The sequence below is a fragment of the Oncorhynchus mykiss genome, chromosome 19 (assembly GCF_057628025.1).
Source record: "Oncorhynchus mykiss isolate SJ-2025 chromosome 19, ASM5762802v1, whole genome shotgun sequence".
In the NCBI taxonomy this organism is placed as follows: Eukaryota; Metazoa; Chordata; class Actinopteri; order Salmoniformes; family Salmonidae; genus Oncorhynchus; species Oncorhynchus mykiss.
In genome coordinates, this window is record NC_143040.1 from 34,963,115 (window position 1) to 34,990,689 (window position 27,575).

At 42.8% G+C, this 27,575-nt stretch overlaps 1 protein-coding gene and 1 long non-coding RNA gene across 4 annotated transcripts in view; one reads left to right on the plus strand and one right to left on the minus strand.

Annotated features, from left to right (window-relative positions):
- ston2 (stonin 2) overlaps positions 1-26,715 on the minus strand; it is a 46,925-nt gene extending 20,210 nt beyond the window's left edge. Inside the window, exons 1-4 of one of the 3 annotated variants that reach the window (XM_021573703.3) lie at positions 26,624-26,715; positions 20,110-20,297; positions 15,333-15,476; positions 12,015-12,224 (exon numbers count right to left, since the gene is read on the minus strand). In XM_021573703.3, the coding sequence (XP_021429378.3) occupies positions 12,015-12,224; positions 15,333-15,476; positions 20,110-20,200 (445 nt within the window). In that variant the 5' untranslated portion in view covers positions 20,201-20,297; positions 26,624-26,715. Of the gene's footprint in view, positions 1-2,029; positions 2,382-12,014; positions 12,225-15,332; positions 15,477-20,109; positions 20,298-26,623 lie in introns of those variants that run through there. The other 2 variants (XM_090210815.1, XM_021573706.3) reach the window with 2 other exon arrangements.
- LOC149975178 (uncharacterized) lies at positions 9,255-12,332 on the plus strand. The gene is made up of 2 exons (XR_016488904.1): positions 9,255-9,455; positions 12,067-12,332. It is a non-coding gene; the product is annotated as an uncharacterized LOC149975178 (long non-coding RNA).
- Positions 26,716-27,575: the final 860 nt, after the last annotated feature.

Here is a 27,575-nt window from a genome sequence, read left to right on the forward strand (position 1 = left end):
ACTGTATATTTTTCCATTGCAGGAGGGATAGCATACACAGATGTTTTGGCTTTCCAGCCTTCTTCAATTCTTCAATGAACAACTCTTTAATTCAAAACAGCATTTACAGGGAACACAGGTGAACAACCGATGACCAGCAGCTGCTTCTAATCAGGGTTGCCACTCCTCTGCCAATAAGGGATGTGGCTTCTGGTCTACCTCTATACATTTTAAGACACATATCGATGATTTTAGAAGGCAGGAAAACTATAATTTAAATTGTTTCACCGTCCAGATCTGTCTACACATGTAAGATATCCAGACAACGTGTGCACGACTACCTCTCGAGGTGGTCAGGAAGACCTGATCACAATCAGATCACAATGTGTCTTTTAATCCTCTACACCGTTCTAAAAATGTGGCCACAATCAGAATGTGGACAAGATCAAGACAAAGGACATGTTAGGACCAGGTAAAAAAAAAAATGGGGCTTTAGACTTCTTTGGATAAACAAAAGCAAATGGGTGAGCTGCTGAGCCGTGGTGACTTATCGGGTATCTGTGGGCTGGAGAGAGGAGGAGATAAAGGGAGGACAGGGAAGAGGGAGACCATATTTGAGTGCCGCCGACAACACCTAAAAAGTATGTGAACTACTGTGGCTACTTCTGTGGTAGTCGGGAGCTCTGGAGGACAAGTCTCTTCATGTTGAGACAGAGAGAGAAACAGAAGGAAAGAAAGACAGAGAGAGAAACAGAAGGAAAGAAAGACAGAGGTAACCAGCCAGACTGGGGGAGAGGAGAGGATTACTGGGAAAGTGGAAATTTACAGCACCTGACCGGCTGCCAAATGGTAGTCTACTAACACACAGACACGCACACATACATTATCCACTGCCATTGAATACAGCCAACAGAACACAATATACAGACATATACATTCATGCTACACACACACACACACATATCGTAACTGCTGCTACCAGACTCTTGTAATGCTCAGTTTATACACTGCCCCCATCCTCCCCTTCCCCAATACACGTGTAAATATTGGACTATAAATTATTATATTTATGCTAAAACGTTTATTCTATTCTATTGAGCCATTTACTTTATGTTCATATTCTTATCTTTTATTGTTGTTGTATTGTTGAGAAGGATCCTTCACATAAGTACTTTGTTGGACGATGTATACCATGCGTATCCCGTACATACGGCTAATAGAACTTGGGCACATATAACACACACGCGCGCACACACGCGCACACACACACGCGCACAGTTTACTAACATGTCGCTGAATAACTGATATCACATCCCTTTAACTAGTTTTAGTTTCATTTGCTTTGTATTGACTGCAAAGTGTACACACACATGCGCACAAACACACACACACCTCTTGCTTCAGCGACCAGCCGCGAGACAGCAATAGAGATGGGAGGGAGGGTGTCATTATTCATCAACAGTGGACTAAGACCCTGTGAAAAGACTGGCTCCTGTTGCTAAGCGCCAGATGATCAGGCTGTCTTGCCAAGTAGAGACCACAATGAAGACTCAGTGGCACGAGAGAGAGAACACCCCTCTAAAACTTCATCAGGACTTAACAGAGTGGGAATTTAGAAACACACACACACACACATGCACCCACTCACTCTCTCTCAGCAGATCTCTCTCATTCACTCCCTCCGTCTACCCTGTTCTCTCCCTCCGGTTTAGCTATCTCAGAAGACAGCAGAGACGTTTCCGTTATATCAGCAACTAACGTGGCAGAGCAAAGAACACAACAATAAGGCTTTTCACAATTGATTCGTCTTCTATTCTCACACTCTCAAGTCAAGGACATTTACACAGGAAAGGCTACCCAGCAGGATCATTCACTCACACACTGCAAACAAAGACAGCAAACCACTCCACCCAAACATTACACACTTACACTACACTTCCCCCTCCAAACACATACACACCACACACCTTGCAAAGATGTAACTAAAGGGGTGAAGACAAAAGAAAATAACTAGTCAAAGATGTGCAAAAGAAAATGAAGTGTCGCTCACCAAGTAGTATCACAGTAAAGGAGTGTGTGGTCTGTCGGGTGTGTGCGCGTGAGCTGGATGAAAGGCTGACTAGGGAGAGGAGTTCCCTGCTGTTCCATAGTGCTGGCTGTAGGTCAGGTCATGTGACTCAGCAGCCACCCTGCATAGTTCAACAGGGGCATGTAGGAGCGGGTAGGAGCCTGCCTACTTCTCCCTCTTTCTCTGTTTACTTTGTTCGGGTCCTCTCTCTCGTACCTTTCTTCAGGAATATTTACCTCAAATCTCTGCCCCCCTCTCTTTTCACATTTTCCCCACACTCTCTCCATGTCTCTTTCTAATTCGCTTTCTCTCGTTCAAACTACTTCCCTTCACTATTTACCTTCCCCTTTCTCCCCTTTCTCTCACTACTTACATTCGTCAGTTAAACAGTCTGTCAGCCTTTTAATCTACGCCTCCGCTGGTTGCTTACCTGTGTAGTAGTTGATCTATGAGCATGGGTCTACACATGCATATTACGTGTGTGTGTGCGTGCACAAGTGTGTGTACCTTAGCAGGCGTTAACCATGCGCTCCATTATTGAGCAGTACAGTCAGCAACAGGGACTTAAGGCTCGCTCGCACACATCGCACCGAAAGTGGATCTCGCGTTCATCTGGCGATCGTTCAGCACGCTCTCTTTTAGGGACCCCCTGCTGTAGACGTCTGACAGCCGACATTTTTCACGGGTCCATTTGTAAAATCGGTGCAGATTACGTTCAGAGTTGCTAAGAACTCTCGGGCCAGCTAACACTATTGGTGTGTGAATTTCGGCAGGTAGCCTAGCGGTTAAGAGCTTGGGGCCAATAACTGAAAGGTGGGTTCGAATCAACGAGCCGACTAGGTCAAAAATCTGTTGATGTGCCCTTGAGCAGGGCATTTTACCATAATTCAGCGTTTCCCAAACTCAGTCCTGGGGACCCCAAGGGGTGTATATTTTGTTTTTTACCCTAGCACGACACAACTGAACTAAATGTGCACCACTTGGGGTCCCAAGTCCCAACACCAAGTTTGGGAAACCCTCCCCCAATTGCTCCTGTCAGTCACTCTGGAAAAGAGTGTCTGCTAAATGACTAAAATGACAAAGTAAAAATTGTGCCCTTACTGTATCCATCGAAAATATTTGCAGCACCCCCACCCGCACACTCATTTTAAAGTGAACCTGAATGTCAAAAGGTCAAACCTGAAGTCAAAGGTCAGTCTTTAAAGTGTTGGTAGTGGCCCCCTGCAGGGATCTCTGAGAACCTCAGGACATCCCATGGCTAATCTGTTCCCGCTATAATTTTGAGTACTAGTTACTCAGTTTTTCCCCACTTTAATTATGTCCCACATCCTTCACACACACACACACCCTTCACACACACAACACCCTTCCCACACACACAACACCCTTCACACACACACACAACACCCTTCACACACACACACAACACCCTTCACACACACACACAACACCCTTCACACACACAAACTGTTCCGTTCAGGTGGGTGCTACATACAGTTGAAGTCGGAAGTTTACATAAAAAAGTTTTAATGACTCCAACCTAAGTGTTTCAGCCACTCCACAAATGCCTTGTTAACAAACTAAAGCTTTGGCAAGTCAGTTAGGACATCTACTTTGTGCATGACAAGTCATTTTTCCAACAATTGTTTACAGACAGATTATTTCACTTGTAATTCACTGTATCACAATTCCAGTGTGTCAGAAGTTTACATACACTTAGTTGACTGTGCCTTTAAACAGCTTGGAAAATGCCAGAAAATGATGTCATGGCTTTAGAAGCTTCTGATAGGTAGTGTACCTGTGGATGTATTTCAAGGCCTACCTTCAAACTCAGTGCCTCTTTGCTTGACATCATGGGAAAATCTAAATAAATCAGCCAAGACCTCAGAAAAAAATTGGAGACCTCCACAAGTCTGGTTCATCCTTGGGAGCAATTTCCAAACGCCTGAAGGTACCACGTTCATCTGTACAAACAATAACACGCAAGTATAAACACCATGGGACCACGCAGCCGTCATACCGCTCAGGAAGGAGACGTGTTCGGTCTCCTAGAGATGAACGTACTTTGGGGTGAAAAGTGCAAATCAATCCCAGAACAGCAGCAAATGACCTTGTTAAGATGCTGGAAGAAACAGGTACAAAAGTATCTACATCCACAGTAAAACGAGTCCTATATCGACATAACCTGAAATGCCGCTCAGCAAGGAAGAAGCCACTGCTCCAAAACCGCCATAAAAATGAGCCAGACTACGGTTTGCAACTGCAAATGGGGACAAAGATTGTACTTTTTGGAGAAATGTTCTCAAGTCTGAACTGTTTTCCCATAATGACCATCGTTATGTTTGGAGGAAAAAAGGGGAGGCTTGTAAGCCAAAGAGCACCATCCCAACAGTGAACATCGGAGGTGGCAGCAACATGCTGTAGGGGTGCTTTGCTGCATGAGGGGCTGGTGCAATTCACAAAATAGATGGCATCATGAGAAAGGAAAATGATGTGGATATATTGGAGCAACATCTCAAGACATCAGTCAGAAAGTTAAAGCTTGGTTGCAAATGGGTCTTCCAAATGGACAATGACCCCAAGCATACTTTCAAAGTTGTGGCAAAATGGCTTAAGGACAACAAAGTCAAGGTATTGGGAGTGGCCATCACAAAGCCCTGACCTCAATCCTATAGAAAATTTGTGGGCAGAACTGAACAAGTGTTTGCGAGCAAGGAGGCCTACAAACCTGACTCAGTTACACCAGCTCTGTCAGGAGGAATGGGCCAAAATTCACCCAACTTATTGTGGGAAGCGTGTGGAAGGCTCGCTGAAACGTTTGACCCAAGTTAAACAATTTAAAGGCAATGCTACCAAATACCAATTGAGTGTGTGTAAACTTCTGACCCACTGGGAATGTGATGAAAGAAATACAAGCTGAAATAAATCATTTTCTGTACTTTTATTCTAACATTTCACATTGTTAAAATAACTGATCCTAACTGACCTAAAACAGGGAATTTTTACTAGGATTAAATGTCAGGAATTGTGAAAAACTGGGTTTAAATGTATTTGGCTAAGGTGTATGTAACTTCCGACTTCAACTGCACACTGATTGTTGCATAGACATGTCATGATTAGAACTGACATGATTCCTTAACTCTACATGTCAAGAGAGGCATGTCTGTTCTGCTCAATATACACTGCTCAAAAAAATAAAGGGAACACTTAAACAACACAATGTAACTCCAAGTCAATCACACTTCTGTGAAATCAAACTGTCCACTTAGGAAGCAACACTGATTGACAATAAATTTCACATGCTGTTGTGCAAATGGAATAGACAACAGGTGGAAATTATAGAAAATTAGCAAGACACCCCCAATAAAGGAGTGGTTCAGCAGGTGATAACCACAGACCACTTCTCAGGTCCTATGCTTCCTGGCTGATGTTTTGGTCACTTTTGAATGCTGGCGGTGCTTTCACTTTAGTGGTAGCATGAGACGGAGTCTACAACCCACACAAGTGGCTCAGGTAGTGCAGCTCATCCAGGATGGCAAATCAATGCGAGCTGTGGCAAGAAGGTTTGTAGTGTCCAGAGCATGGAGGCGCTACCAGGAGACAGGCCAGTACATCAGGAGACTTGGAGGAGGCCGTAGGAGGGCAACAACCCAGCAGCAGGACTGCTACCTCCGCCTTTGTGCAAGGAGGAGCAGGAGGAGCACTGCCAGAGCCCTGCAAAATGACCTCCAGCAGGCCACAAATGTGCATGTGTCTGCTCAAACGGTCAGAAACAGACTCCATGAGGGTGGTATGAGGGCCCGACGTCCACAGGTGGGGGTTGTGCTTATAGCCCAACACCGTGCAGGACGTTTGGCATTTGCCAGAGAACACCAAGATTGGCAAAATCGCCACTGGCGCCCTGTGCTCTTCACAGATGAAAGCAGGTTCACACTGAGCACGTGACAGACGTGACAGTCTGGAGACGCCGTGGAGAACGTTCTGCTGCCTGCAACATCCTCCAGCATGACCGGTTTGGCGGGGGGTCATTCATGGTGTGGGGTGGCATTTCTTTGGGGGGCCCCACAGCCCTCCATGTGCTCGCCAGAGGTAGCCTGACTGCCATTAGGTACCGAGATGAGATCCTCAGACCCCTTGTGAGACCATATGCTGGTGGGGTTGGCCCTGGGTTTCTCCTAATGCAAGTCAATGCTAGACCTCATGTGGCTGGAGTGTGTCAGCAGTTCCTGCAAGAGGAAGGCATTGATGCTATGGACTGGCCCGCCCGTTCCCCAGACCTGAATCCAATTGAGCACATCTGGGACATCATGTCTTGCACCACAGACTGTCCAGGAGTTGGCGGATGCTTTAGTCCAGGTCTGGGAGGAGATCCCTCAGGAGACCATCCGCCACCTCATCAAGATTATGCCCAGGCATCATACAGGCACGTGGCAGCCACACACACTACTAAGCCCCATTTTTACTTGTTTTAAGGACATTACATCAAAGTTGGATCAGCCTGTAGTGTGGTTTTCCACTTTAATTTTGAGTGTGACTCCAAATCCAGACCTCCATGGGTTGATAAATTTGATTTCCATTGATAATTTTTGTGTGATTTTGTTGTCAGCATATTCAACTATGTAAAGAAAAAAGTGTTTAATAAGAATATTTCATTCATTCAGATCTAGGATGTGTTATTTTAGTGTTCCCTTTATTTTTTTGAGTAGTATATATATATATATATATATATATATATATATATATACATACACACAGTTCAAGTCGGAAGTTTACATACACTTAGGTTGGAGTCATTAAAACAAATTTTTCAACCACTCTCACACTACAAATTTCTTGTTAACAAACTATAGTTTTGGCAAGTCGGTTAGGACATCTACTTCTTGCATGACACAAGTCATTTTTCTGAGCTCTAGTCAAAAGGAAGCGTTATGTTGGGTGTTTATTACAGCACAGAGAACATTTGCCATCACACACAATGAGAGACCGTTCTGATTGTTGCGCTGATATATAGCTTTTTGCCATTCTCAGTGCAGGAGGTACATATAGCCCTGAAATCCTTAAATCAGAGAAAGCCTGCAGCTCCTGATCTTTTGGATCCCTGCTTTTTAAATCTGGCAGCTGTTTTCATAGCTGAACCACTTACATATATGTTCAAATTTAATCCTGGAATGTAATGAAATTCCAAAGATCTGGAAATCAGTATTTTTAAAAAGGGGGAGATCCAACTCTTTAAATTATTATAGCCCAATCTCAAAAGCTGTCACCCCTGGTGAAAATACTTGAAAACCTTGTGAGTAAACAGCTAAAAGAGTTTTTATACACTAACTCTATTTTATCAATATACCGATCGGGCTTCAGGAAGAAGCATAGCACAATTACAGCAGCCAATAAGGTTTTAAATGATATCACTGAAGCCCTTGACAAAAAACAGCACTGTGTCTCACTTTTATTAATCTCTCTAAGGCTTTTGATACAGTTGATCATGCTATACCGAGGCAGAGATTGTCAGGTGTAAGTCTTTCAGAGCATGCAGTTGCATGGTTTGCTAACTATCTGTCTGATAGAACTCAGTGCACTCAAGTTGATGGGCTTATGTCTGCTAAATTGTCTGTCTGTAATCATGTGCCCCAGGGCTCTGTACTTGGTCCCCTCTTATTCACTATTTATATAATAATTTAGACAAAAATTTGCAAAATGCACAACTTCACTTTTATGCTGATGATATTGTTATTTATTGTTGTGCCTCGTGTGTCACAAAATCTTTCCAAACTGCTTTTTCTACTGTTCAACATACCTTGTGTCAATTGAAGCTTATACTCAATACTGACAAAACTCAACTAATGGTGTTTTCTAAAGAAAGAAATAGATCTCTGAACCTTTCACCTATTACTATCTGTCAGGGCAATGAGATTGAGACTGTAACATCATAAATATCTTGGAATTTTAATTGATGACGGCCTCTCTTTAAATTGCATATTCAACAACTTACAAAAAAATTGAAGTTGGGATTTTATTTTAGGAATTAGACCTGTTTTTCTTTTTGAAGCCAGAAGGAGGCTAGTATCAGCTACATGTATGCCTTTACTAGACTATGGGGATATTTTATATATGAATGCTTTCGCTCAGTGTTTGAGAACAATTGACACCCTTTACCATGGCACATTGAGATTTATTTTAAACTGCAAAATCCTTACGCACCACTGCACTTTGTATACCAGGGTTGGCTGGCCTTCTCTAGTCACTCGTAGGCTCAGTCACTGGTATACTTTTATTTACAAAGCAATTTTGGGTTTACTACCATTTTACTTGGGCATTTTTATTGTTCAGAAATGTGATGGGTAATCTCTTCGTTCGCAGGACTTTATCCTGCTAACTGTTCCAAACGTCCGTACTGAATTTGGTAAAAGGGCTTTTATGTACTCCGCGCCATCGGCTTGGAACGCCTTACAAAATACTGTCAATGTTTATAATTTGCTGGTTTATGATTTTGTTATACTCTTGTGAATTCTACTGTTCTTACTGGATTACTTGTAGTTTTTCATGTTGTCTGTCTGTAATTGTGTAATGACTTGGTGCTGCCTATCTTGCCCAGGACGCGCTTGAAAATTTGATTTCAAATCTCAATGAGCCCTTACTGGTTAAATAAAAGGTAAAAAAAAAAAAAAATAGTGCTCTAGGGAAAAGGTAATTACAGGGGAGGGGAGGAGGATTCGGTCTAACAGGACAACCTATATTTTCATGTTGGAACTCGCCCCAAACCATTGTGGTAGTGAGTAAGTGATTGAGTGAGTGTGAGCCAGACTGTGCATCTCTAGTCTCCTCTACTATGTCTCTCCCTGTTAAGGCTGCCTTCCTAGCTGAACTGACAAGCACAGCTGAACACACACACACACACACACAATCCATCATTCATGGACACACACACTCGCAAAAACTTCTGCCCCGAACTTCTGCCCCGAACCCCCGAGAATTATTACTAGTGTAGCGCATTTTAGAATGACAGAGATATACACACACCTCTCCCACTGTCCAATTTCCACCATAAACACAGGGATAACTCCCAACCTTCCCTCCAAAACAACAGAAGTTCTGTCACAACCCCTCATTAAGAAAGAAGAAGCAGCCACTTCAACGCTTCCTTCCCCTCTTGCTGGGAATGTGTGTGTGTGTGTGTGTGTTTCTTTCCCTTGTCTCGTATACTAGGACTAGGTTACTCCAGAGAAGAGACAGAAGATAAGGCAGTCTGTTCCATATAATATAGAACTTCTCAGTCAACATTAAAGTTGTATCTCAATAATCAAATGTTTTTCTCTCCTCATCTCAGTCTATTAAAAGGAAAGGAGACCATGAGAGGAGAATATTGAGACGCAGCCAGCCCCACTTTGGGAGTCTCTAGTGCTCCAGACGGGTATGCACAATAATCATATCAACAGACAAATCCACTTCCTGTTAACACTACTGCTTACTTATGGAAGGATTAATGAAAAAAAGGGAGCAACAGAGGGGGACCGGGAAGAGAAAATGAACATATCATGAAAGAGTGAGAGAAAGAGGGTGAGTGAGAGAAAGATTGAATACTTAGTGGCTTCAGAAAGTAGTCATACCCCTTGACTTATTCCACATTTTGTTGTGTTACAGCCTTGAATTCAAAATGTATTAAGTATTTCTCTCACCCACCTACACACAATACCCCATAATGACAAAGTGAAAACATGTATTCTTTTTGTGTGCAACTTTATTGAAAATTAAATACAGAAATATCTCATTTACATAAGTATTCACACTCCTGAGTCAATACATGCTAGAATCGCCCTTGGCAGCGATTAGAGGTGTGAGTCTTTCTGGGTAAGTCTAAGAGCTTTGTACACCTGATGGTACAATATTTGCACATTATTCTTTCTAAAATTCTTCAAGCTCTGTCGAGTTGGTTGTTGATCATTGCGAGACAGCCATTTTGAAGGCATGCCATAGATTTTCAAGACGATTTAAGTCGAAACTGTAACTAGGCCACCCAAGAACATTCAACGTCATCTTGGTAAGCAAGTCCATATATTTGGAATTGTTTTTTTTACAATATTGTCCTGCTGAAAGGGGAATTTTGCTCCCCATGTCTGTTGGAAAGCAGACCGAATCAGGTATTCCGCTAGGATTTTGCCTGTGCTTAGTGTTATTCTGTTTCTTTTTATCCTAAAAAAAAACTAGTCCACCCCAGTGACAAGGATACCCATAAAATGATGAAGCCACCACCATGCTTGAAAATATGAAAAGTGGTACTCAGTGATGTGTTGGATTTGCCCCAAACATACCGCTTTGTATTCAGGACATTAAGTTAATTTCTTTGCCACATTTGTTGCAGATTTACTTTAGCGTCTTACTGCAAAAAAGGATGCATGTTTTGGAATATTTTTTATTCCTTCTTTTGTTCCTTCTTTTCACTCTGTCATTTAGGTTAGTATTGTGGAGTAACTACAATGTTGTTGATCCATCCTCAGTTTTATCCTATCACAGCCATTAAACTATAACTGTTTTAAAGTCACCACTGGCCTCATACAAGCCCTTTCCAAACAATGCAGAGTTAAAATGTAAGAAAAATAGCAAATAAATAGCAAATATTGCTCGGCTCTCCATTTCCTGTAGTCCACAATCAGCTCCTTTGTCTTGCTGACGTTAAGGGAGAGGTTGTTGTCCTGGCACCATATTGCCAGGTCTCCGACCCCCTGCCTGTAGGCTGTCTCACTGTGATCAGGCCTACCGCCATTGGCAAACTTAATGGGGTTTGAGTCGTAGGTGAACAGGGAGTACAGGAGAGGACTATGCACACACCCCTCAGGGGCCCCTGAGTTGAGGGTCAGCGTGGCAGATATGCTGTTGCCTACCCTCACCAGCTAGGGGAGGCCCGTCAGGAAGTCCAGGATCCAGTTGCAGAGGGAGGTGTTTAATCCCAGGGTCCTTCGCTAAGTGATGAGCTTCGAGGGCACTATGGTATTGAATGGTGCAGCATTCGTTCGTGTGTGTGTGTGTGTGTGTGTGTGTGTGTGTGTGTGTGTGTGTGTGTGTGTGTGTGTGTGTGTGTGTGTGTGTGTGTGTGTGTGTGCGTGCGTGCGTGCGAGCGTGCGTGCGTGCGTGCGTGCGTGCGTGCGTGCGTGCGTGCGAGTGTGTGTGTGTGAGTGAGTGTGTGTGTGTGAGTGAGTGAGTGAGTGAGTGAGTGAGTGAGACCGGCTATGAGGACAAGCCCATTTATCTCATCAAGAGAAATATTCAACTCGCCAAGACTCTGTCCCCTCTAACCCTGTCTCTATGGAAACTTGCGCGCGCGTGTCCCATCAGCCTGAGATTTCTCCCTTAGTCTCTCTCTTTTCTGTTGAAATATACAAGCAAGAACAGACCACATCCCTAAACACATAGAACATTTCCTCAAACACTATTCCTAGCGGTTCCAACACATGCTTTACTTCACTTTTCTGTGTGACTTGCTGTAGCAAATCAATTCAACGTGGATAGAAAAACATTTATATCTAAGGCAGCTTCTCTCTGTCCCACACAGTATAAGTCATGTCCTCCTCATCCCTACCAAACTTCCTTCTAAGCTCCCTCATCCTTAGGGAGCAGGCCGCTGGACTCTGCTCTCCTCTAAATTCATTCCCCTCTCCTTACCTCTTCTCTCCCTTCCCCTTCTCTGTTTCTGACGGAGGGAGTGGCTGAACGCAATTGAGCTGAGTCACAGACAGGGAGAGAGTCAGAGGAAGGTGTGGTCTTGTAAGCGCAATGTATGTGTGTGTGTGTGTGTGTGTGTGTGTACCTTATCTAATAATTTAAGTAGGCAGAAATCTATGACTACCATTGCCCACTTCCTTTCTGTAGCACACCTGAGGGGCTTAGAGGCCAAGTACTCTTTCCCAATAACTAACTATTTCCCAACAAAACATACACACAATATGAGTGTGTGTGTGTGTGCGCGCATACTCACTGGGTGACTGGGGTCGGGATGACGACTCATTGTGCCGTTCCTCTGCGTTTAGGGAGGGAAGATCACAAGATGACGCCCCCATGCTCACAGAGCTCTTCCCTGATTGTGTGGTCCAGACTGAGCCTGGTTCTGATTGGGTCCAGCTGCTCTCTGAGGGCGGGACGGCACTCCAGAAACTGGCCGTGGAACAGACACTGTGTCTAGAAGTACCTGACAAAGCGGCAGAGACACATGGTTACACACACTATCATAAACACGCAAACACTATACTTTTTTTTTTACCAAATAAATAAACCAATGTATAGGAGTGTCATTCAACCCCCTTTGCTGTTGATCATTGGCTGTGGAGTTTTTAATTAACACGTCTGTAATTAATATGGGAGGGCCATGTATTTATCTGTACTTGAACCTACAATAATAACTAAATCTACCAGAATGCCTTAGAAATACAGATTCATATAAAGGAGATTCCTCATAACAGAAAACAAAGTTCAGAAAAACATTGTCTGCTTGGTTTAGTCCATTTCAAAATGTAAGAAAAGTACAACATGTCTACAGATGACCTTTCAACATGGCCTGCTCCCGAGCCTCCTCACTACTTAGGCAAACATAATATTGTAGGGCTTCCCTTATGCCCCATTTATGGCGGTGCGAGCTGCCACGAGTGAGTGCTAGCTAGCTACCGGCCGGAACATTGAGCTAGCCAAGACCAACAACACAAACAGACTATATAGCTACAAGTAGTGAGTGGAGTTACAGACTATACTAAACAAGTTAAATGTCTTACCTGTGATGAAATGTTTTCCACACACATAGCTACGTGTAGCGTACTTGGACACCGGTTCCCCACATTTCACACGCCGAGAAGCCTGAAGCCACTGGGCTCTTCTTCCAGGCCTTATTTCCCTACGTGGGAGCATTGCAAACCGTAGATCGGGATTTCTGACCAGGCTATATAATAAGAGGGGCATACCTTCTTAAGACGTAAATATTGACTTGGAGTATGGAACGATTCTATAATTAACAAAAATATAAACGCAATATGTAAAGTGTTGGTCCCACGTTTCATGAGCTGAAATAAAAGATCACAGAAATGTTCCATAAGCACAAAAAGCGTATTTCTCTCAAATGTTGCGCACAAATGTTTACACCCTGTTAGTGAGCGTTTCTCCTTTGCCAAGATAATCCATCCACCTGACAGGTGTGGCATATCAAGTCTTGAGGGGATGTGCAATTTCACATGCTGACTGCAGGAATGTTCACCAGAGCTGTTGCCAGAGAAATTCATTTTAATTTCTCTACCATAAGCTGCCTACAACGTCCTTTTAGAGAATTTGGCAGTACGTCCAACCGGACTGACAATCGCAAACCAAGTGTAACCACGCCAGCCCAGGACCTCCACATCCAGCTTCTCCACCGGCATGATCATCTGAGACCAGCCCCCCCAGACAACTGTGGGTTTGCACAACCAAAGAATGTCTGCACAACTGTCAAAAACCGTCTGAGGGAAGCTCATCTGGGTACTCGTCAACTTTACCAGGCCCATGACCGGACTGCAGTTTGCCGTCATAACTGACTTCAGTGGGCAAATGCTCACCTTCGCTGGCCACTGGCACACTGGAGACATCCTGAGGCCCATTGTCGTGCCATTCAACCGCCGCCATCACCTCACGTATCAGCATGATAATGCACAGCCTCATGTCACAAGCAGAGGTAGACAATTCCTGGAAGCTGAAAATGTCCCAGTTCTTCCATGGCCTGCATACTCACCAGACATGTCACACATTGAGCAATAGTGGGAAGCTCTGGATCGACATGTGCGGCAGCGTGTTCCAGTGCCCGCTAATATCCAGCAACTTCACACAGATATTAAAGAGGAGTGGGACAACATTCCACAGGCAATAATCAACAGCCTGATCAACTCTATGCCAAGGAGATGTGTTGCACTGCATGAGGCAAATGGTGGTCACACCAGATATTGACTGGTTTTCTGATCCACGTCCCTATTTTTTGTTTTGTTAAGGTATCTGTGACCAACAGATCCAGATCTGTATTCCCAGTCATGTGAAATCCATAGATTAAGGCCTAATTAATTTATTTCAACTGACTGATTTCCTGAACTGTAAATCTGTAAAATCTTTGAAATTGTTGCGCGTTGAGTTTACATTTTTGTTCGGTGTGAAAGGGTGAGCGACTGAATGTATAAACGCTTTCCATGTGTGAACACACACAAGAGACACACACATTAAACCAAACCCCAAGACAACGCTCGTTTTTCTTCAGTCATAGCCGCTGCATTAGGTAATGACCAAGCCCCCCAGAAAATGTTCAGTTACATGCAGTTAGCTAGTGTTGTAATGACTCAATGGGAGTATCTACTCTTTGTTAACTAAGACTTTTACAAATGAGTATGGGGCATAGATACCCCCAATACCAATGATGATTGTCTGCTAGTTTAAATGTAGTTTTGGTCATCAAGAATGACTTCCATAAACGACCACAAGAAAATATTTAAACTTTGGTTAAAATGTTTTGTTGCAATTACAATTCTGTGATTTTAACGTTGGTCGTGTACACTATACAAAAATACATGTTTTCAATTTTCTAAAGATCAGATATTTGGAGATTTCAATCAATTTCCCTGATTCACCCTTTCCTCCCCACCCCCATGTGGGAATGTGTGGTATAATGGCTACTTTTCAGCCTTGGTGTGTGTTGGTGCTGACTGTGTCGTGTTAGTGTGTGTTAGTGCACCACTTCAGAGACCAGCAGAGAGAGCAACACATACTGTACACTCCTGGGTGGCAGCCATCGAGTATGGTGCCATTACCCAGCATACTCTACTGCACTGGATAGACAACAGACGCCTATCACGGTCTGTCGTTTTCAAGGGAGACGCCAGAGGTGAAGAGGAAGAGAGAGTAGAGGAGGTTGGAGAAGGAAGGAAAGCAGCGATAAATACCAAGGAGTAGGACGAGTGAACACAGAGGGAGGTGGAGATGAAGGAGAGCGAAGAGGAGGGAGACATTCGTGTTAAGACGAAGATGACTGGGAGAAACAAAGCAAAAAACAACAGAGGAGAAGAAAACAGTGGAGGAGATCAAAGCATGGATGGAGACAAGAGGGACGGTAGGGAAGAGGAAGAACAAGAAGGAGAAATAGGAGGTGACCAAATCATCATGATAGGGGGAACCTGTGACCAAAACCTGTGTACTTTTAATAAAGGATATTTTTGCAAGTATACAGAGTATGCGAGAGTCCCTTTCACAATGTACAGAATTCTACTTAGCTAGAAAGCGATAGTGAGCGAGTAATTACCTTTTACCTGCGACTGCGGATTGGGCGAGGGCCAGGGCTTCTCTTCGAATAAGACCCATGCGTTCTGCTGAGGGGCTAACAGCTCGACACTGGAAGAGTTCTCAGAAGGGGCGGGGCTAGGCCTCTGCAAGCTGCTGTCCACATCTAATGTGTGCACACACACACACACACACACACAGAATGAACCAAGGGAATGTCTTTCTATGACAACATTTCTGCCCTATTCCTCGTTTAACCCTTTACATCCCGAAAATGGCAGGTTTGGACACTGATAAGCACCTAAATTGGAATGTAGTGGCTGTACCAGTAACATGCTATACATAATGTCAGAGCTCAGGGCCTCCGCTTCACAGCTCTGTATGGGTTTTGACTGACAGTCTTCTGAACTTGAGCACCACTCGTTACAAGAAGTTGCCCCCATCCTCCTGCTAATTGGGCAACTTTTGCAAATGTTTTGTCGTCTGAGTGAGGGAAATACTGTAAATTAAGAGGACTACAATAAATATTGTGTTGATGTCATACAAGCAAGCCAAACACATGTGAGTCCACATGATTTGTTCTGAAAAAAAAAATATTTTTTTTTTTTTGGGGGGGGGGGGGGGGCTTTGTTGTATACAATGGCTTTGTTGAATATTCATTTCTGATTGGCTTAAAGAGTGTACATCATTTTCCTATGACGCAGAGTCTATTTGCACAGTAGAAAAATATATGGATATAGTTTATTCTTACATGTTCTATGTTTGAGCTGCTTTTGCAAGTAAATGTCAAATTGAAAACATTATTGGCATTGTTTATTTCAATTTTCATAATAGGAAGCTTGGACTGATGGTTGGTTAGCTAAACTAGCAGGTCTGTTTGTTTGGTTGCCAAGACAACTACTGTCCTATCTAGTAAACTTGCTAGCTACTTCAGTGGATGTTGAACACATTTCTACCATCAAATGGGTTAAATTAAAGCCATGGTATACAGTTCATTCGGAAAGTATTCCCACAATGTAACAAAATGTGGAAATAGCCTTATTCTAAAATTGATTTTTTTAATCCTCATCAACAATACCCCATAATGACGAAGAGAAAAAAGGTTAAGGATTTAAAAATACATGTAAAATAAAAAAACTTTACATATGTATTCAGACTCAAAATGAGGCTCGAAATTGACTTCAGATGCATCCTGTTTCCAATTTTTCTACAACTTGATTGGAGTCTACCTGTGGTAAATTCAGTTGATTGGACATGATTTGGAAAGGCACACACACCTGTCTAAGGTCCCACAGTTGAGCAACTACGATGTTGTTGATCCATCCTCAGTTTTATCCTATCACACCCATTAAACTCTGTTTTAATTTGGTCTCAAGGTGAAATCCCTGAGCGGTTTCCTTCCTCTCCACCAACTGAGTTCAGATGGATGCCTGTATCTTCGTAATGACTGGGTGTATTGATTAACCATTCAAAGTGTAATTAACAGCTTCACCATACTCAAAGGGATATTCGATGTCTGTTTTTTTATACGAGGCATGGAAAACCCTCCCTGGTCTTTGTAGTTGAATCGGTGTCTGAAATTCACTGCTCGACTGAGGGACCTTACAGATAATTGTATGTGTGGGGTAAAGAGATGAGGTAGTCATTCAAAAATCATGTTAAACACCATCATTGCACACATAGTGAGTCCATGCAACTAATTATGTGACTTGTTAAGCAAATTCTTATGCCTGAACTTAATAAGGCTTGCCATAACAAAGGGGTTGAATACTTATTAACTCAAGACATTTCAGCTTTTCATTTTTTATTAATTTGAAAAAATGTGTCAAAACATAATTCCACTTAGACATTATGCGGTATTGTGTGTAGGCCAGTGACACAAAATATTAATTTAATCAATTTTAAATTCAAGCTGTAACACAAAGTGTGGAAACAGTCAGGGGGTTTGAAAACTTTCTGAAGGCACTCTACGTGCTGTTGAAAATGTTGTTTTACCGGAATAAAATAAGAGGCAACTCATCTGGCTGTACAGTACCTGCTGAACAAGGCTTACAACATATTTTACTTTGATTGTTGTTTGATATACCGGGTAAATGTAATAATTTCAGCAGTCACTTTTGTGAGGCGCACTGCATGGCCGAAGCGAGAGGAAAAAAACATTTGATTTGGAGATGGGGTGAAATTGCCCCCCACCCCTAATCTGATATTGGTAGTGGGGTGTTAGATACCTAGTCTCTCATATGGGAGGGAGGCAGGCACACAGAGACACACGAGAGAGAGAAGTCAGATCAGATAGATCCAGCACAGAAAGGCCCATCTCATGAGAATCATAAGCAGCAGATTTTAATTTAGAATGGAAAATGAATGTGTTTAACTTCTTTGGGACTGGGGGGCAGTATTGAGTAGCTTGGATAATAATGTGCCCAGAGTAAACTGCCTGCTACTCAGGCCCAAAAGCGAGAATATGCATATAATTAGATTTGGATAGAAAAAACTCTGAAGTTTCTAAAACTGTTTGAATGATGTCTGTGAGTATAACCGAACTCATATGGCAGGCAAAAACCTGAGAAAAAATCTGAAGTCTGTAGTTTTTCAAGTCATTGCCTATCAAATATACAGTGTCTATGGGGTCATATTGCACTTCCTAAGGCTTCCACTAGATGTCAACGGTCTTTAGAACCTTGTTTGAGGCTTCTACTGTGAAGGAGGAGAGAATGAGAGCTGTTTGAGCCAGAGGTCTGGCAGAGTGCCATGAGCTGATCACGCACGCGCCTATGAGCGGTAGTTGCGTTACATTGCATTTCTAAAGACAATGGAATTCCCCGGTTGGAACATTATTGAAGATTTATGATAAAAACATCCTAAAGATTGATTCTATACATTGTTTGACAAGTTTCTATGAACTGTAAAATAACTTTTTTGACATTTTGTCTGAACAAGTGATCGCGCATTATGCATTTGGATTACTGGGCTAAACGCGAACAAAAAGGAGGTATTTAGAAAATAAATGATGGACTTCATCGAACAAAACAAACATTTATTGTGGAACTGGGATTCCTGGGAGTGCATTCAGATCAAGATCATCAAAGGTAAGTGAATATTTATAACGCTATTTCTGACTTTTCTGACACCTCTCCTTCTTCGGAAAATGGCTGGATGTCTTTCTGTGACTAGCGCTGACCTAACATAATCGCAAGGTGTGCTTTCGCCGTAAAGCCTTTTTGAAATCTGACACAGAGGTTGCATTAAGGAGAAGTTGATCTATATTTCCATGCATATCATTTGTATCTTTTATCAATGTTTATTATGAGTATTTCTGTAATTTGATGTGGCTCTCTGCACTTTAATCGGATGTTTGTTTGAGGCAATGCATTTCTGATCATAACACACCAATTTCAAATGATGTTTTTGGACATAAAGATTAACTTTATCGAACAAAACACACATTTATTGTGTAACATGAACTCCTGTGAGTGCCATCTGATGAAGATCATCAAAGGTTAGTGATTAATTTAATCACTATTTCTGATTTTTGTGAGCCCTCTCCCTGGCTGGAAAATGGCTGTATAGATTTCTGTGACTAGGTGCTGATCTAACATAATCATTTGGTGTGCTTTCGCCGTAGAGCCTATTTGAAATCGGACACTGTGGCTGGATTTACAAGAAGTTTATCTTTAAAATGGTGTAGAATACTTGTATGTTTGAAGAATTTTAATTATGGGATTTCTGTTGTTTTGAATTTGGCGCCATGCAATTTCACTGGCTGTTGATGAGGTGGGACGCTACCGTCCCACATATCCCAGAGAAGTTAAGCAACAGAACCAAATCGCATTGAGTCGTTCTCTAATCAAACCAAATCACACCGAATCTTTTCAAACTAAAAGGTATCGTACCTGTATCGTATCGATCTAGATACGTGTTGAATCCTCTTGAAAGGAAAATATGCACTTCGAAGAGCACATGGAGCAAATGGAAGAATCGTGAGGATCCACAAGAGGTGAACAAGTTACACTTGAAATTCCCTATTAATGTTTGCCAGCTAAATATCTTATAACGTATAAGTTAACTATTTAAGATGTGTAAAACATATTTTCTGTAGCTCAGGGCTCCAGCTATGAATTTGGTTTGCTAACTTGCTAGCTATAGGTGGCTAGCTTGCAAGATCACGCTTCTTGGTTAGAGCAGAGACAATCAATTCCCTACTGGATCAATTGTGAGTAGCCTTTTAAAATAGTTGTATAACATTTTAAGCTAGGTTGTCTGACCTTTCAAATAGGTTATGCTTGCTTGCGTTTGCTAGATAGCATCCACAATGGGAATTTGCTAGTACTTTGATAGCATAAGAAATAAATAGGGCCCCTTGTGTGCACTGCTGTAATACCGTATATCCCGGTATGAAGGTAAGGAAATTTGAATACCACCCAACCCTAACACACATCCATACACACCGGCAAAGGTCCTCAGGGGAAGGTCCAGAGCCTGCTGGTTTTCTGTTCTACCTGATAATTAATTGCACACACCTGGTGTCAAAGGTCTAAATAAGTCCCTGATTGGAAGGGAACAATGAAAAAATGCAGTGGAACTGGCGTCATGGTCCAGAGTTGTGTTCAGGGATCTAAAGGATACCTGCCAAATTCACTAAGTGTGTTATTGACGTACAGTCTGTTAGCGTGCTGACCCCGACATCTCCTTGCCAGGTAAATATGTGCTTAATTGTATATATGCATAAAATGATGACATTAAAAAAAACTTCATCCTACAGTATAGGATTTAAATGACTTTCACAATATGACTCGTACCTGCTTGATGCTCTGTGCCCGTCCCGAAGGCTTCATCTGCAAACGCCACCCAACCAGCTCTTCCCGAGCCCACTCTGCTGGCAGTGGCCATGGTTTGTGTGTGTGTGTGTGTGTGTGTGTATACACTCCACTAGATTCCACTAGTTCCTGCCCTCACACCTGTCTGCATCCATGCACAACTGGACACGCTGAGGAGGAGACAAAAGAGAGAGACAAAGAGAGAGAGAGTTAACATGGAGGAATGATAAACTGAAGCACAATCTTGGCAGCCACCTGCTGCTGACACAGGTCTGAGGACCAAGGTTTGTTTGAGAACCAAGAAACCCTCAGCTGCATTCAAACACATCAGGTGTGACACCTAGGAGTCATAGCAGACTGTTTAAGCATTTGAAGTGTGTGTACCAGAGGCAGTCCTGTAATAAAGTTGCTTAGACACCAACTACAGGACAACAAGCATATTGGTTTGATAAGCTACTCTTGGTAAAGATTCAACGTTGGTCTCACCCACAAGACAGCAAACTCCCCTTCCCATGTGCTGCACTCAAACACAACACAGACACTTTCTGGAAGTCTATGGCAGCATCTTCCCTACATAGTGCACTATATAGGGAAGAGGGTGCCATTTGGGATGCATGCTATAGACTGACTCTCTGTTGACTAACCAGCAGAGACAGAATGAGCATTCAGTTCACCATAACAAAAGTCGGCATCGAGCTGTTGACAATACGTGTCCATTCTATTTATGGGGGGTCGTGCTCTTCAGGACAGGAAGACACTGTCAGTGTGTCTGTGTCAGGAACTTTTGAAATCCGAGAAGCCTCAGCTCTCCAGCCCCTGGTTGCCAGTCCCAGACCTCAACCCTAGTCTACCAGCCCCTGAGCCCACAGATCTGACGTGACCATGATGCTGGCTATGAAATAAGTTGGTTTCCACAGAATCCTCTATACAAAACCTTGATTCTAAAGTGGTTGTTTCCTGCTCTTATGAGTACTTAACCACTTCAGTTCCCATTGTGTTAAGTTCTTAACTTCTAATGCTGTTGAAGTAATATGGCTACAGTTTTACCTGCCTCACCTAAAGCCCATTATTTTGGGAAGCTGCTATAGGACGACCAAATGCGAACAGTATCTGGAAGAAAAAGCTTCAAGCTGTAACCAGTGCCTGCAACCTGGATCAGATTGTCAGTCAATCTATCAGGGTATTTATAAACAGCACAGGAATGAAATCATCCACATGTATTGATCACATCTTTACTAATGTTGCAGAAATCTGCTCTAAAAACAGTATCACAATCCATTGGATGTATTGATCATAATATAGTAGTCATATCTAGGAAAACCAAAGTTCCAACGCCTGGCCTAAGATAGCGTATAAGAGGTCATAGGAATCACTACAAAACATATTCTATGTGGAAGATGTAAAGAATATTTGCTGGTCTGTGGTGTGTAATGAACAGCAACCAGACGCTGCACTTGACACATTTCTGAAATTGCTTATTCCAGTTAATAATAAGCATGCACCCATTAATACAATTACTAAAAACGGTTCAATCCCTGTGGATTGATGAGGAATGGAAAGATGGTTGAGAAGGATGAGGCCAAAGGAATGGCAAATAAGTCGGGCTGCACAGCCGATTGGCAAACATACTGTAAAATGTGAAATTATGTGACTAAACAGAACAAAAATAAGAAGAAACTGTACTATGAAACAAAGATAAATTATATAAAGAATGACAGTAAAAGTTTTGGAGCACTCGGCTGCATCATTCATCAAAGGAGAACTCGGCTGCATCATTCATTGAATCAGATGGCTTATTCATCAAACACCACTGATATTGCCAACTACCTACACATCCATGCATGACTGATCAAATTATGAAAGACAAGCATTGCAATTTTGAATTCCGTAAAATTAGTGTGTAAGAGGTGTAAAACAATATTGCTGTCTATCAATAATGACAAGCCACCTGGGTCTGACAACTTGGATGGAAAATTATTGAGGATGGGATCAAACAATATTGACACTCCTATTGGCCATCTATTCTATCTAAACCTACAAGAAAGTGTGTGCCCTCAGGCCTGGAAGAAATCAAAAGTAATTCCACTACCCAAGAATGACCAGATACAATGCTATTTCAAAGTAAACACATATTTTCAGCACACTTATAGGGAAGGGCATTCAGCGATCACCACAAATTACTGATGATTGGCTGAGACAAATTGATAATAAAAATATTGTGGGAGATGTTTTGTTTGAGTTAAGTGGAGCATATTAGATTATCAATCATAATCTGCTGGTGGAAAAATGTATAGTACCAGTCAAAAGTCTGGACACACCTACTCATTAAAGAGTTATTTTATACATTGTAGAATAATAGTGAAGACAATAGCGCATATGGAATCATGAAGTAACCAAAAACGTGTTAAACAAATCAAAATATATTTTATATTTCAGATGCCTTGATGACAGCTTTGCACACTCTTGGCATTCTCTCAACCAGCTTCATGAGGTAGTCACCTGGAATGGATTTCAATTAACAGGTGTGCCTTGTTAAAAGTTAATTTGTGAAATGTATTTCCTTCTTAATGCGTTTGAGCCAATCAGTTGTGTTGTGACAAGGTAGGGGTGGGATACAGAAGACCTATTTGGTAAAAGACCAAGTCCATATTACAGCTATGAACAGCTCAAATAAGCAAAGTGAAACGACAGTCTATCATTACTTTAAGACATGAAGGTCAGTCAATGCAGAACATTTCAAGAACTTTCAAGGTGCAGTCGCAAAAACCATCAAGCGCTACGATGAAACTGGCTCTCATGAGGGCCGCCACAGGAATGGAAGACCCAGAGTTACCTCTGCTGCAGAGGATATGTTAATTTGAGTTACCAGTCTAAGAAATTGCAGCCCAAATAAATGCTTCACAGAGTTCAAGTAACAGACACATCTCAACATCAACTGTTCAGAGGAGACTGCGTGAATCAAGCCTTCATGATCAAATTTCTGCAAAGAAACCACTACTAAAGGACACCAATAAGAAGAAGAGACTTGCTTGGACCAAGAAACATGAGCAATGGACATTATTAATGTTAGTTCTCTGTGTACGGGTCGGTGGAAATCTGTCCTTTGGTCTGATGAGTCCAAATTTGAGATTTTTGATTCCAACCGACAAGTCTTGTGAGACGCAGAGTAGGTGAACGGATGATCTCCGCATGTGTGGTTCCCAGGGCAGCAAGGCTGGCTCTTAAACGTACACAGAGGACTAACATTAATAATATGCATGTCAATCTCTCCTGTGTCAAAGTAGAGGAGAGATTGACTTCGTTACTATTTGTGAGAAGTATTGACATGTTGAATGCACTGAGCTGTCTGTTTAAACTACTGGCACACAGCTCAGACACCCATGCATACCCCACAAGACATGTCACCAGAGTTCTCTTCACAGTCCCAAAGTCCAAAACAGACTATGGGAGGCACTATATAGAGCAATGACTTCATGAAATGCTGTTCCACACCAAGTAACTCATGTAAGCAGTAAAATCAGATTTTTTAAAAATAGATAAAAATACACATTACACAATAGCGGGTACCGTGAAGACACACACGCATACACACACACGATAACATACGCACGGATTTTGTGTTATAGATACTGTGTGTGGTAGTAGAGCAGTGGCCTGAGGGCACACACGTAATGTGTTATGAAATCTGTTATCTAATCTCATGTAATGTTTTTTAAATTGTATATAAATGCCTTAATTTTGCTGCACTCCAGGAACAGTAGCTGCTGCCTTGACAACAACTAATGGGGATCCATAATAAAGACAAAATACACAGTGTGTCTGCTGGAGCAGTGGCTCCCTAACCATTACTGATGTGAACCACCTAAAACCTTTCAAACGAAATATCCCTAACCCCGTTTGAGCTGGACACAATCAACCTGTTTGTCCTGTCCCCCCCAACCCCATCCCACTACTTAGGAAACACTTTCACCGGATATGAAATCATGTTTTCCTGCGAATCCCAAAATCAAAATCCTCATTAACAAGAGCATGGGAGTTTTCCTGCTCTTTAAATACTAGAAGTCCACTAAGTTCCCACTGTAATACTGGGGATAGCGAGGAAACATATTTTTGTACCAGGGCACAGTCACAGTGTGTGTAATAGAGGATTCACATCGGATATGCACCGCAAAGGTCACAGATAAGTCTTCAAAATGTCAGGAAAGGTCAGGAGAGAGGAAAATACATATTTGGCCGAAAACCATCACATACAGTTTTTCCATATTACACTCCGAAGGAGAGAAAAGTGAGAGGAGAGAGGGGGGAGAAGACAGGGAGAGGCAGCAGAAATACAAGAGAGCAAGGTGGAGAGAAACAAAGCGAGAGAGTAGGAGAAAGATACAGGGTGGAAGAGGGGGATAAAGAGAAGGGGGGGGGGGGGCGGGACGACAGTGACAGGAAATGTTAAAAGGAAACACAGTCTCTGTAACTGCCCGATAAACATTACTGACTCATTCCATTTCTATTTTCTCCCCCCCCCCCCTCGCTCATTTTCTCTGGAGGATGGCTGTTTGTATCCTTCCATGCACATCTGTTCTGCCAATGTCTCTCCTCTTTCTCACAGAGAGAAAGACACTTCTCCAGCTCCTTCCTCTTCCTCTCTCTGGTGGATTCTCTCTCCCTTCAACAGTCTGCTTCACAGACCAAGTACACACCCCGTCTCTAATGATAACTGACAGTGTATTTGGCCTAGACCAAACATCCAGGCTTGGTTTCAATCAAGCCCACACCCTCACACTTACTCCAAAAAGACACTATGGTTCCAAATCCACCACAATACACAATTGACATGCTAATTTGCATGATTTCGATGTGACAAAGAAGGTGTCATATCTGAGAAACGGAGTAGAAGCCTAACAGTAACAATTGCGCGCGTGCACACACACACAGAGAGAGAGAGAGAGAGAGAGAGAGAGAGAGAGAGAGAGAGAGAGATAGAGAGAGATAACTGAAGAGATCAAGGTGATTGTGAGAGACTAGCCCACTGCTCTTCGGCAGCTCTCTCAGCTCATTGGGCAGGTAGTGAAGCATTCAAAACTGTACTCATGTCAACTCATATCCTATTCTACTATTCTGTCTCTGACCCAAAATAATTACGCAATGAATGACGACACACGGTTAGACCGAACTTTGATTCTTGAAAAATATCTAATGGTCTACAAGACTGTCTCTCCTTGGGGAGCCTCTTCAAATCTGTTTGCCAAAAAGGGTAGGCTACATTTTTTGCTAGTAGACATGAACCCTAACCAAAACAACCATGTCAATCCAACAGATGGCTATGGTTTAATTGTCTTCAGTGATTCCTCTCCTGTGCTCTGTGTTCCTTCATGGCCATTGAAATGAATGCAGTATAAATGGCTGGATGGGGTGGGTCTTCTATAATTTAATATGCAATGAAAGGAATGGGTAAATGAAGGGATAAGGGGAAGGAGTGATGATACAGATGATATAGAGTGCAAGGGATTAGAGATGTGAGTGAAAGTAGGGATAGAGGGGTGAGAGTATGAAGGGATAGGTAAGGAGAGAGGGATATAGGGAGTCAACGAAGGAGGAGAACAGAGGGGTGGATTGTTCTAACCCTGGGCGCTTTCCAAACCCTGACTCAGCGCCCAGCCGAGACACACACACCACTGCCAGGCCAAGGGTCCAGACATGCACTGTCAACCATATGTTTGTGTGGGGGTAGTGTCTAAACACACACACACTTCCATCAGTAAGTCTGTCACATAGTTGTGATAGCATTCGGCAGTGACCCCGAACCCCCCTCCTCATCATTTCTGCTGTGGCATGCTCCCTACCCCCCTCCGCTATGTAAACATACTGCTGGCACAATGTTGACATAAAGTCACAGGGACATGGTAAATAACTAGCACTACTACAGTTGGTCTGTATGTGAGTCTGTTTACTTTGCTTCAGACTACTTTCTACCTGTGTTGGCATATAAGGGTAACGCAATGTAGGAGAGCTATGGCAATGTATCACCGTAACCTACTATTTCCACAATTTAAACTGTAGGCTAAGTAGTCTGGTGTATTCCATTGACTATAAAGACCAGTTAGTGTGGGATGTATTTAGCGGCCATAACCCAATACATGCTTTAGGCTACTCCTCTGCAACTATTGACAGAATCCTGCAAGCATTGATCAAGAGACTCAAGTTTGCCCACAGTCTTGGTACAGAATAATAACTTCCTCGCACTCTCCAACCAGGTTACGGACAGATTCTCGATCGACACTCACGGCAGTTGGCTTTCTCTGCAACAACCTGTTGATCAACTGACCGACCCGATTTGCCCTGTCGCACTTGCACGCAACATTGTATCACAGACACACAACGAATCAGAGCCTCTACTAACTTCGAGAAAGAGCAACACTTGGCAACAACGTAGCCCGGTAGCCTTACATGGAAAGGTGATATAAAATGGTTTGGGATAAACAAATAATTCAATGTTACGTACCGATATTGTTTGGTGTTATATGCGCTGCAGTCTCTCCGTGTTCCAGTGAGCCAGACTGTCGACCAGAACGAGACCTGGAGAGTGAGACCGGTGACGCGGAAGGATTGGGCACGCACCATGCGCTGCCCTCGCGGCTTGTGATTGGTCAATCGCCTAACGTGAAATACTCACACGTCGACGTGAACAATAAAACACCTATTATTATTTTTTTTATCTGTGAGAAGAGGAAGTCATTATTATACACTTCATGGCGAAAAGTATGTGGACACCCTATTCAAATTAGTGGATTCGGCTATTGCAGCACACGTTGCTGACATGCATATACAATTGAGCACACGGCCATGCAATCTCGATAGAGAAACATTTATGCCAGGCTAGAGCCGGCTGGTCAGCTGCAAGGCTGTTACTGGGAAGTGAAAATGTCTAGGAGCAACAACAGCTTGGCTAGGAAGTGGTAGGCCACACAAGCTCACAGAACGTGATAGCCAAGTGCTGAAGTGCTTAGGGTGTCTGTCTTCGGTTGCAACACTCACTACTGAGTTCCAAACTGCCTCTGGAACCAAGGTGAGTTCCAAATTGCCACTGGAAGCAACGTTACCACAAGAACTTGACCCGCAACACTGGGGCCCCACATGGGTGCGTGCTCAGCCCCCTCCTGTACTCCCTGTTAACCCACCACTGCGTGACCATGCACGCCTCCAACTCAATCATCAAGTTAGTAGACGACACAACAGTAGTGTGCTTGATTATCAACAACGTAGAGACAGCAGGGCACTTGGAGTGTGGTGTCAGGAAAACAACCTCTCACTCAACATCAACAAAACAAAGGAGATGATCGTGGACTTCAGGAAACAGCAGAGGGCGCACCCCCCTATCCACATCGAAGGGACAGCAGTGGAGAAGGTGGAACGTTTTAAGTTCCTCGGCGTGAACAACTACCTGCCCTCCATGA